Source organism: Corticium candelabrum, chromosome 10 (genome assembly GCF_963422355.1).
Source record: "Corticium candelabrum chromosome 10, ooCorCand1.1, whole genome shotgun sequence".
NCBI classification, from domain to species: domain Eukaryota; kingdom Metazoa; phylum Porifera; class Homoscleromorpha; order Homosclerophorida; family Plakinidae; genus Corticium; species Corticium candelabrum.
Genome location: NC_085094.1, coordinates 2,346,755 through 2,359,884, shown reverse-complemented (window position 1 = coordinate 2,359,884; position 13,130 = coordinate 2,346,755). Strand labels below are relative to the sequence as shown.

General features: G+C 41.9%; 1 protein-coding gene across 1 annotated transcript; it reads left to right on the top strand.

Annotated features, from left to right (window-relative positions):
* Window positions 1-5,652: 5,652 nt before the first annotated feature.
* LOC134186061 (collagen triple helix repeat-containing protein 1-like) lies at window positions 5,653-7,392 on the top strand. Its single transcript, XM_062653970.1, has 3 exons — window positions 5,653-5,679; window positions 6,629-6,976; window positions 7,030-7,392. The coding sequence occupies exons 1-3, from the start codon at window positions 5,653-5,655 to the stop codon at window positions 7,390-7,392; spliced, it is 738 nt and encodes a 245-aa protein (XP_062509954.1).
* The last annotated feature ends 5,738 nt before the right edge of the window (window positions 7,393-13,130 follow it).

Sequence of the window (13,130 nt, the reverse complement as noted above, 5' to 3'; positions counted from 1 at the left end):
ATCTTCGGAATCCTCGTTCTTTTCCCCAAACTGAGTGGAAACGGCAGTAGCTTGCGGGGGTTGCTCGTCGTCTGCTTCATTATCTCCCTCGTACCGGGAGGAGAAATTAACGTTTAGATATCTGATGCACTGGACGTGGGCCGTAGTGCGTTTATCTGTAAGAAATGTGTGTCAAATCGTAATGAACATCAGACAGGCGGCGCAGAAAACGGTACGGACCGTCATACGATTTGCCGAGCTTGGGCGACAAACCTGATTTTCGCTACGGAGAGTGTACTATGACCAACTATCCGAGTTCAAAATTGACTACATCATGCTTGAGATGGTAAAATCGCTTTCGTGTGGACTCTACCTTTCCTGGTAACACCTGTCGGTATCAAATGCGTCCTTGATGTTGCTCGTAAGGGCTAGACCATACTGGTGTACGTCTTCAACGACTCTGTGAGGACTGGCTAAAGGGTCAGTAAGAAGCTGAGGATCTTTTCCATGAACGAGATAGAACGGAGTGTTACCGATGGCGTTCACAAAGCTCGTGCGATAGGCAAACGCGATAGCTTCAACAAGTCGTCCAAGTCATCTTGATGATCGTTAACGTAGGCTGATAAGGCAAAAGAGCTATATCGGTTTAGTGGCTCAACTTGTCCGTTGTTTTGGGGTGATACGCGCTGGAAAATACCTTATATGGTGGACATAAGTTGTGACCCCTTATCCGACAAGAGCGCTGTGGGACATCCGTGGTGCAAAACAATGCGGTCCACAACGGCATCAGTGACAGTACAAGCGGTAATATCTGGCACAGGTGCAAGCCCGACTAATCTGGAAAATCGGTCGACCATCACGACGATGTAACGATTGCCAGTGACAAGACGTGGGAACGGTCTGAAACTGTTGACTCCAACTACTTCGAATGGGCGAGTAGCGCTGAACAATTGCAATTTGCCAGATCAGGACGGTTTGGGAGTCTTCTTGGACTGGCATTCCCTAGAGCAACGAACAAAATCTTTCACCTCCTGTCCGAAACTCTTCCAGTAATATTGAGACCGCACCCGATAATATGTCTTCTTGTGTCCAAGATGCCCAGACATGGGTAGATCGTGAAACGCTTTCATGACTGCCACGACTGCTGAGCGACTAGCGGAAGGGAGTATAGGAACGTAATGTTTCCGACCGTTGAGTATCGACTTGTGCATTAGCAATCCAGTGTTTTCATCGACGGAAATTGTGCCTGTGTTTCTTAGAGCTTCTCTAACTACTACGGATATGTCTTGTTGTGCACGCTGTGCACGCTGTTCTCGAGACTTCAAGTAACTTATGACCTCACTGAGGAGAGTGTCGGACTTCTGTTGCTCAAGTAGCTAATCTTTATCAGGTAATTCAATTAGGATCTCAGTAACAGCTGTAAGTGGGACTATAGAAGAATCCGACGCAACAGTCGTGACAACGCGTCAGCATTCTCATTAGATTTTCCTGGTTTGTGAGTTTTAACAAAATCAAATCCTTGTAAACGTAAGACTCAGAGTGCGAAGCGACCCGTCCGGTGCTTCACTGACATAAACCATCGCAAGTTGGCGTGGTCGGTTTCCACTGTAAAGCGCTGACCAGACAAATACTTTCAAAATTTTTCGCAGCCCCAGACGATGGCGAGCAACTCCTTTTCCCTCTTGTCAAACTTTCTTTCCGCGTCAGTCAGGTGGCGGCTAGCATAATATATATAGTACCTTTTCGGTATACGTTCGTCGTCAGAAACTTAAGCCAGAATTGCCGCTATTGCATAATTCGAAGCATCTGTTTGTAACTTGAATGGCTTTTCTCAATCTGGGTGAACCAGTAAAGAGGGCGACGTCAAACGTACTTTTAAATGTTCGAACGCTTGTTGATGTCTTTCGTCCCACTGAAATGGTATGTCATTACGAAGTAGCCGAGTCAGAGGAGAAGCGACTAAAGCATACGAGCGAACGAATCGGCGGTAATACGCTATTAAACCAAGAAATGACCTAAGTTAGGACTTGTTCTTTGGAACGGCCATGTCGCGAACAGCACGAATCTTTTCAGGATCTGTTAGGATACCGTTTGGAGTCACGAGATATCTCATACTGCAAAGCTGTTGCTGAGCAAAATTGCATTTCTCTGTCTTTAACTTAAGATTGTATTTATGAAATCGTTGGAAGACAGAGTCGAGATGTTTCAAGTGTGTCTCAAAATCAGAAGAGAAGATCAGGATGTCATCTAGATGAACAATTCAAGTCTGCCATTTAAGACCAGTAAGCATGGTATCCATCGCCTTTGAAACATACAAGGGGGTTTAATGGTTACGTAACCCGAAAGACATTACCGTGAATTTAGATAGATCAACCGGAGTGATGAATGCAATCTTTTCAATGTCTTTTGGCGCCACAGGAATCTGCCAATAGCCTGACTGAAAACCGAGGCACGTAAAATATGGATTGCCTGCGAGCAGATCTACTATCGTCTACACATCGGATCGGATATCTATCTTTCTCTGTCAATTCATTAACTTTACGGTAATCGACGCAGAACCACCTGAAACGGTTTTTTTGGTCAACGAGAATTACGGAAATGCCCCACGGAGATCTAGATTCTCTGACAATTCCTTGCTTCAGCATAGTTTCTATCTGACGTTGAACGTTCTCTCTGTCCGATGGAGACAATCGATATGGCATCTGATTGGCAGGCGCCTAGTCACCATTATATATCAAATTTGTGGTGAGCAACAGTTGTTCTTCCCACATCATCAGAATTGCGAGCGAAAACTAAATAATACTCATCTATTAAAGATGACAACCTCACCATTTGATCGACATCGAGAGTTGCAATGGCAACGACAGCCGTGCTAGGTTTACACCACAAGTCGTTTATAAGCGGACAGCCTGAGACTCGCGAACAGAGTATAAGACGGAGCTTATCGAATGAATGTGTATACCATGAAGTGTTTATCCGTGGTATCTAAAACGAAGGCAAGTCGATCTTGAGATCTGAACTCGCATATCCTGCCTGTAGCATCGCTAAACACGGAAAGAGTCAGTCCACTCTTCTCGGCGACGACACCGACGATTGATAGCTTCACCTTGCTCGACGGAGAAACCCATTGAGCAACCCTTCCATCTTGATAATCGAGTACAGCATTAACGTCTCGTAAGAAATCTGACTCAAGAAGGACCGGAAAGAGAAAATCGCGAACAACAGTAAACGGATGTGATACCCGTACGTCGCAAATAGCTAAGGAAACATGCATGGTATTACCGTTTATTCAAACACGGGTACTCGCGTACAAGGTCATTAAGCCTCTCGTCGATATTAATGTTACAGCAGTGAAATGCTCAGGAGAGACACCCACGCACTGCTCCATGATTAGATGATTGCCTACGCCAATCGGGAAACGTTGAATCCATCTCTACATCTAACGTTACGTTACGAAAATCAGTACGCTACAGTATACGACAACGATCTTGCGTACGTAACGTCACGTTACGTGACGTTGCGTTACGCTCCTTTACGTTACGTTACGTTACTTTACGTTACGTTACGTTACGTGCCAAGTGTGAATATGCCTTTACTGTGTTAGCGTGTGCACATGCTATACTCTAAAAGTAGTAATTAACTAGAAAAAGCAATAATTTGTTAATAATCTAAATAAGAATCTATATATCTAGATTTCTTTGCCAAATACACACACACACACACACACACACACACACACACACACACACACACACACACACACACACACACACTGTCACAATATGTATTGCGACTAGAAGTGAAAGCGGGAAAAAGTTGAAATGCAGTAGTTTTTCTAGCCTAGACAATTAAGTGCTCAAACACATTACTGTTCGCTGTTCATTTCTATAGTATAAATCCTAACTTGTCTGATCAGTGTAATGGTCACTGATCTGATCACACATCGTTGTCATAATTTTGTGCCTCATGGAGTCCTTGGACATCAATTTGCTATTTGAAGTCAAAACAGGAGCGGCTGGCTATGCGAGATTGAGAGGCATGCAGTGTCTGTGTCAAATTGACTCATTACAGACTAATCACAGTATGTGCAAATAGAAATACAGTATACTATATCGACACAATACCGTTGACTTGCTGGATCTTCACTCCATGCATGCTGTTCGGGGTTGACCGAGGCCTGTTGAGTGTGTTGCTGCTGCCAAATACGGATAAGCTAACTCTTCGTTCTGATGATTAAATTGTCTGTTCAAAAAGTGGAGGAACCGTGGGAACCCCAGGTTCTGGAACACGTGAGCCTATAGGAACGAGAAATTGACACATCGTGGATGAGGTATAGGTGGTTTCAGAACAGTAAATACGAACTCGGATTGGCTAAGTAGTAAATAGCAATTTTGTAGGTATCATGTTTGGCATTACGAACTAAACGCTATATTTTAATAGACCAGTTGTGCGAACGTGTGCAAGCAATGTACACTACTAATGCAAAATCTAATTATGTTTCTCGATGTCGTCAGCGTGGTATTTGAAAAGACATTTTTGCTATTCGAAGATTTTTCTTCTCGTTTTATCACTACAACACTCAATGTAGGAAAGACATAATTTTATCTAGTGCAGACATAATTGGTTGCACAATGGGACCGTCTATCATCATACTCGCGTATTAGGCTGTTTTACCAGGCTAGAATTGTCTGACCTTTCTATTTATTATTGAATAGTGTTGTCATTGATCGAAGGGGCTAACAGGGGCGTTCTAGTTTAAATTTTGGGGTGTCTAGTCATGGGGTATTAAACCATTTGTCAGTGCGTTCTGAAAGTGTAAGCACTTTCGCGTCTGTGGACGTCCAACCGTTTTCTAAGAACGCTCTTGGTTTTTTTATTTGGAAGATCTTGTTTTGAATCCTAATGCCGAGTCGCGTAGTTGAAATAGGTGAAAGGTCTGTGCATAATTACGATAGTAGGTAAAACGTTCGATCAGACTTATCAGCTGCTGAAAACGTCTAGATATATAGAAGTCCTGGGAGTTACAAACTTTGGTTCTGTAGAGATAAGGATTTGTGGAGTACGTACAGTGTAGTCACGCGTAGCCAGCCTTTCTATTTAACCTTATCACTAATCACCGATGTCCCCGGTCACTCCGTTTGAGCAGACTTGCACACGCAAATGCTTCATCCTGAATTAGCTTCTAGCTAACCAGTAAACACGGGAGATTAAAAGCCCATGGCGTATTACTAGACAGCCTCACACGTCAGTCTCATCTGCTACTAAGCATATCATTATGGGAAGATGTAATTTGTATATTGTCGGGATTATATACGCGTGTGCCAGCCAACACAATTCAAACCGTGAATTACGGACGAGCTGATGCACGCGTACTGGCACTTGCTAATTAACATGGAGAGCGTCACAAGGTTGCTGGAGACATTGACTGGCATGTGGGGTTGTCGACGCTAACTAACGCCAACGCTAGCAATGAGTGCATGGGCTGCGGTCGTCCGGCCGTCTCTTGTCTGGCCTTAGGTCTCTAACCGTCTGCTGCGTTATTACTGTAACTCTAGGGCATGCGTGCTTAGGTTAATAATTCTTTGTTCTGATAACTAAAATGTCTGTTTGAAAAACTGAGAAACCGTGGGAAAATCCCAGATTCTGCATGGAGCACGTGAGCTAGTGTACAGCATGGGGATTGAAACGGTTCGAAAGAAGGTGGATGATAACAGATCAAGTAGATGCGAGCGTAGTTCGGCTAGACAACAGACCAGGATTAGCAATAGGATGTTTGGTACGTCATTAGTTCGCGGTCTGCTTGTAGTTTACATTCAGAGATAAATAATTAGTTGCACAATGAGACCGTATAACATCACACCCACGAGTCACTCCTCCTCTCTATTCCTTACCACACAAACCCACAATGCCGACGGTAATCTCCTCAGTTCTCAAATAGATCTATAAGTATAGATGTTGAAGCCAAAAGATGTCATTATAAATTAGCTTCTAGCTATAGCCCCGCGCATGAAATACATTAGGCGATTACTAGTAGCAGCTAGCACCGCCCTATGACGTGCCCACTCTTCTAGACAACATGTTACCATTAGCAAAGCGATGTTGCTGAGCAACTCCAGACTTTGATCTCATCTGTCTGTAAGACAGTAAATTTTTGCATTAGCTATTCGAAAGCGTACCATTGTGGGCTGATTGACTTTGTTAATTTTGTTGAGATTCTAAACGCACTTGCAAAGCCAGCAAACAAAATTCTAACCGTGAATTAGACGTGTCGCTCTCATCTCAAATCAAGTTTTCCCGTTGTTTGCTTGATTGCTCCGTGCCAATGCAGAAAGCTTGTTGATTGGTTTTTATTTCCAAGTATGGTCAACCGTTGTTATGTGCAATATACGGAATGACATCATTGTGAATGACATCATACAGGAAGTAACTCCCTTGCAATGGTATATAAACGACGCATCAGCTCCACACCACTGTATACAACAGCTAGACAAGCGGAGCAGCATGCGTATGGTTAAAGTCTGTCTTTTGCTTTTCTCTTTCCCCGGTTTTATCGAAACCGTTATTTCTGCTGCAGATCACGACGTAGCGGTATTTACTTACTGTCGAGATGTTATCTCTTGCAATGTTTACTAGATGTATGCTCATACAGGCTGGTGGTTGTTCTGGTGTTCCTGGTATTCCCGGTTTGCACGGTGCCCCTGGACGAGACGGTAGAGACGGAGCTAAAGGAGAGAGAGGAGAAACGGGAAGAGGAGAAAAAGGGGAGAAGGGAGACGTCGGAAGAATGGGAGAAAAGGGGGGAGAGGGGCCCCAAGGGGTTGTTGGTTCCAAAGGAAGCAGCGGAAAGGTTGGATTACGTGGAGCAATGGGACCAAGGGGAATGAAAGGAGACGATGGAACTAAAGGTTCCAAAGGAGAGCAAGGCAAGGAAAGTCAGGTCAACTGGAAACAATGTGTGTGGGATAGAAAAGACGACAAAGACAGTGGAGTTATTCAGGTTTTTAGCCACGCAGTTTTTTAGTGTCAGTAATCGAAACTTCTTTTACGTAGGAATGCAGATTTACGAAACGATCAGGAAATTCGGCATTGCGTGTAGCGTATGCTGGAAACTTAAGAGTCGCCTGTGGCAGTCACTCTTCTTGTTGTTCCCGTTGGTATTTTACATTCAATGGAGGTGAATGTTCTGGTCCCATGACCATCGAGGGTCTCGCGTATTCAAACAGACAGGGAGACAATGTTCATCGTCACAGACAGATTGAAGGTTATTGTGAGAACATACCAGCAGGGCAAATCAAAGTTGCATTTCACATTGGAAAATGCGCCAGACACAGCAGTACAACATACGACGGTAAAACAGGATGGGCTTCTACATCTCGCATTATAATCGAGGAGACTGCACCTGCACAGCAATAATAGAGCGCACTGATGATGTATTAACAGTTTGCAATCTATTGTTGCAGCAATTCTTGTGTCTAACATATTATGATCACAATTGCTTGAGCTCGTTACGTTTGAGCACAACAAACCACTGCTCTATTTGCTTGTAATTCATCATTATAGTATTATCTTACATCTATCGCAAATACATTTCATTCTAATCAATTCCAATCATCGAGGCGCTTTCAGTGTCAAATGCGACATTGGTGTAGTGATCACTCGTGTGAAAGAATTGCGACCTTTCACAGCTTCTTTGATGGCTGACAATTAAATTGGTGGTTCTTAAACAGGAGTTGGTTGCTGATTCATCTAAATCTATAAATTAATGTTGTGCATTTATTGGGTACAAGGCAGTGCTGAGAAATGAGTTTCAGCAAATCATTAGAGCCACGTCTGATAGGCTATGCCTGCAGATAAAGAGAGAAACCAACAAAATACTGTCCGCTTCAGTCATTGGTAATCCCATATACAGCTGTTCATCATAGTAATTCAGTTACTTATCATCCTGTACAATACAAGTCGCGAAAGAAAACCTAAGAAACCGACTCTAGTGCGTTGTATTAAGAACGATGATTCTATTAAGAATCTATTTAGCAGCAGTGAAACAACCAAGAGAAACATGCAAAGATAGACCTGATAGAATCAAAAGAAAGAGCTAGAGCATGCAATTCCTAATAGTCTGATAAAATTTACTTATGTAACGCAAAGAAATCAATTATAACCGTCTCTTATTAAACAGCATAATGATCTGTCTTATCACATATCAAAATAATCTCTACAGTACTTGATTTTCTTCATTTTCAGAAAGTCTACCATCAACCTCTTCAACTGTGTTGTCATCGCCCGACCCACCTAGGAATGAACATATCTGCTCTAGCACACTCCACCCAGGACTATGTAAATACATACCAAGCAGTGGAATATCTTCATTGTCCTGCTGGCAAGAATCAGAACCTTCATCCTTGCTACTTGTTTTTCAGAAACACTGTCTTTGTCTTTGTCATCCAGTTGACGTCTAGCAGTGGTCGTGATGCTGATTCCCGTATAGAGATTATCAGTAGCTACACGACCTACTTTCTTGATATAGATCATCATCAGTGACGAGCTACTTTCTTGCTATAAATATTACAACAATGTAGGACATATCGCGAGAGATGCACAGCATAAAATATTTGACAAATTGGGACATATCATCGGACGGAAATATTTGACCATACCACATTATTACAAAAACAAATACTCACTAAGTACATTAGTCTAACAAACATCATTATGTTGACTAGACAATTCTCCGGGAAATAATAAAAAATTAAAATGTAATTTGTAAAACTATACTACTTATATCCAGAACTAAATATATTTGATATTAATATATTATTTACAGATTGAAGAGTCTGGTACGGAAGCCGACAGGTGCGCATTTATATCAACATGCACATCTCGGCCACTGCCATGCGACCGGTAGGTGTACGTTGATATAAACAAGCCAAAATGCAGCGCACGCTACTAAAATTGTAACGCACTTTAAAATTTGGGTTGTTTAATATCAATGTATCTTATAAACGAATTGTTATCAACAATGTACACAACATAACGTGCGTTATTTCATATTGGATAGACGCGTTAGTCTTATATTCTTGGTGCATTCTAAATGGAACGTGCGTGCGGTCTTCGATCAGTAACTGCAACGCTTGTTTCAAAGGGGTCCCCGTTTTGGAATCGTTGTCTACTATAGCTACACGTCGTGCGAACGGTACGAATCGACTTTCTAGTAAACTGGATACGAGTAATGGGTTTCTGAGGCCATACTCTTACGATGTGATGATTGGTCATTTGTTGAAAGCTTTTTGGTATATTTATATAATTAATTAATCTATTTATTAATTGTTTAATAATAATAATTACGAAACCTACACAAATACCCACAGTTGTACAGGCTGATTGCTGTTTTCATTAATGGTGTAATTGTTATTGCAGAGTTTCATAGAGTTATACTTTGCACAAATTTTCAAAGATATTTTTAAAATTGATATACCCAGCTGAAGAAGAACCTTGGATTGAAACATCGTGTGAACTCATGTTACTTTGTTATGCTGTGTATGAAAGCTCTACAATAACCGATATATTATCATATCTTATACGTGCATGCACGTGTGGGTGTGTGGTTATCCGTGGAAGTATATGTGTGTGTGTGTGTGTGTGTGTGTGTGTGTGTGTGTGTGTGTGTGTGTGTGTGTGTGTGTGTGTGTGTGTGTGTGTGTGTGTGTATTTTGTTTCATACCACTACGGGTACAGTACTATAGGCCAGACAAGATACATACACTAACAAGAAAAATAGATAGTCATAGAAAAATAAACGTAGAAGAATTAATAAACAAACATAAATTAAGGTTTAATCCAGCTCTTAAAGTCCATGTAGGACAACACCATGATTCTTGTCCTTGTCTCATTGTCCACTGATCGCCACAGATTGCCTTGAGTATTCAGAATGAACCCGCTCACTAATTCATTACTAGAATGAACTGCTCTTCATAAGAAAGAGAGCTGGCTAACACGCAATAGATCTGGAGCTTCTCTGATAGGTTCTCCAAGAGTTTCACGCAAGGATGTTCTGTTTGAGATCCCTAGCCCTCTCCAATATTCTCTTCTCCACGCTTGATGTAGTAACGTTTGGTACTTCCCATTCCCAAATCCCACAGTTCGCATCCATAGCCGAATAGAGGTAACAATACAGAGTACATTATCGTTGTCCATACTGTAGGATTACGACCCCAGTGGCGGATCTAGGGTAGGGGTTGTGGGGGTTGTAACCCCCCTTTTGTTGGCCTCGGAGTTAAAGCACAAGGTCTTGAAGCCGCATAGTGCTCATTTCCAGTATTTAATTAAAAATAACTAAGCGGATTCTTGACGAAGTGAGACATCTGGCAACGAAACTCCAGACTCGTGACCAGGATATCTTTGTTGCGTAAGGAATGGTTCACTCAGTACGTAACTGAAAGAATGAAGGCAACAAGGCAGGATATACACAACCTCTTTGACATCTGGTATCAAGACATTCTGCGACTCGCAGACAGGATTGTATCCGTTGAATCTGTTCCAAGAAAAACGATCTTACCGCGAAACCGAAGCAATACACCTACTAGTAGTCGCAGTCCGATTGAGCACTACAAACGATCCGTTGCGATACCCCTCCTAGACTTCCTGCTTCTTCAGATGCGCGAACGATCTAATGGTAAGCAAGATAATGTCCGAGCATTGTTGTGTCTGGTGCTTACCCTTTCGGTTCGTTCCGACGTTGACCCAATGGAAAGCCAATCTTCCATTCCCGAAGTCTCTAGGAGGTGAAGTAAGAAGATGGCAGTCAGTATGGCAAAGCAAATACCAGGAAATGCAAGAAGCAAGGAAAAAAGAGCAAGAGTGCAACAAGGCCAAACTCAACAATTAATTAACCTTCTCCTGGCCTTGGGAGCCTTTGACTCTCGGTTGTACCCGAATGTTCATCGTCTGCTATTGATAGCATGTACACTGCCTATCACAAGTGCAGAAGCAGAGATGTCATTTTTCTACTGAGGAGACTGAAGACTTAAGCAAGGTCTACCATGGCAGAGGAGCGTCTTGCACACGTATCAGTTATCGCCATGCACCGTAGTTTACTTAACATTTATTTAGCAGTAGTCTATGCATGACGCAGTTAGATTCTGTTAGACAGTTTTGATGATGTAGGGAGTTTATAACAACATGACGCATTGCTAGAGATATGTTGCCATAGTTGTTGCCATTTACTTTAGCTAAGCTTTAAGAAGCTTGGGCCATTTGCACCTCTAACGATTTAAATGCATTGACTGAAGTAGGCGTGGTCTATCAAATTTGCAACCCCCTCTTTTAAAAAATCCTGAATCTGCGCCTGGACCCACACCTTTGACAGCCCCTACAATTGACTATAATGAAGAGTAGAATTTCCGACACCGCTCTTCCACCGCACCATTTGTTTCTTACGGAAAAGCCGATAATTTATGACCTAAATGAATGGCATCATGTACTTTAGGCAGACTTTCTCCATTGATGGAGAAAGCTGTCTCTTTACAGTAAATGGATCGCCTCTTCCTAAAACTAATTGATTTAATTTTCTGGATATTAAATTTCAGGCAGTGGTCTGTTGCAAAACTCCCGCAGATCTCCAATAACCTTTGCATGCCCTCTCTGCTTGTACACAAAAGCGATAAATCATCCGCGTATGCGATGCCATCACTAAACCTCCCGTTCATTCGAAAACCTACTCCCGATTGTTCCAATCCAGTAATAAGGTCATCAATGTAGACATTACATAGAGCAGGAGAGAGTACACTGCTTTGGCGAACTCCATTAGATGTTTTGAAAGACGCTGATTTTGACGAGTTCCATTTTACATTTATGTCTTGTTCTTTATACCAGTTCCTCAGGAATTTCACGATAAAATTAGGGGTATGCTGTTCCATCAGCTTCATAAACAATAGAGCATGATTAAATCTATCATACGCTTTCGATAAGTCAAGAAAGCATCCAAATACAATCTCGTTTCCATTTTCAGGAAAATAATTAATAGACTCCTGTACGACAAACGTAGACATATCACAGCCATGATCAGCCTTGAAACCGATATGTTGCTTGTTTGTATGCCAAATTCTTTGATATTTTGCCATGATAATTTTCTCTAATAGTTTTCCCAGCACTAAAGATATCGCTATGCCTCTAGAATTGTCTGGATTATTTCTATCTCCAGCTTGATCTTTCAGGATGGGGATTATTCCAGTTTCTCTAAAATTTCTCGGAATACAGCCATGCTTGACCAATCCTGTGAACAAGCCAGCAATATGTCTATTGAGATTCAAGGAGCCATTCTTGATATGTTCTGCCTGAATACCATCCAAATCTGAGGCCTTATTGTTCTTCAGTTGTAAAGAAGCCTTCCCACATTCTTCTCCATTGATAACAAAGTGCCACCGCGAGGTTCTTTTTCTCATATCTTCTTCTTCTACCATTCTATCAAGCTGGTTGTTCAATACATCGCAAAAGTTTGATCTTGAAAATTTCCTAATTTTTGGTAATACTCTTTCCAATAATTGCTAATGTCGCTGTCCGTTCTTGCCATCCCTATCTGAACACCATTACCATTGCATGATGGTAGACCTTGTTTCTTAATTAATTTCCAGAAATCGTTCTTGTCTGCTGAACAAAGTTTTTCCATGAGGATCTCACTCTCTCTCTTTTCACTCACCTGCTTAACTCTCTTGAGTTCTTTTCGGAATATTTTCCAGCTGTCCCTCATTTCATCAAAGAGTGTACCAGATCGACATCTTCCACTTTGCTTCCATTTCCAGTATGCTTCACTGGCTTCCTGTTGTCTTAGGCCAATATCGTTATCCCATCCATAAAGCCAAAATCGTCTGTATTTCTTCTTTGGAATACTATTTTGCCCTGCAGTACATAGTGAATAGATAATACTTTCGCAATATGGTTCCAAGAGTGCTTTGTGACAACAACGGTCTGGTTGATTACATAGAATTGCATCCCACGGTATTTCTATATCTGATAGGCGTCTATCCAATTCCCATTGGTATCTAAGTAAGTCCAGCTCTTTACACTGTTGCCAATTACAAACCAAATGGTTACGTCTGACATTGGAGGTCTTTACATTATGTTGACTATCATCCAATTGAATGAATAGTCGCACTGGC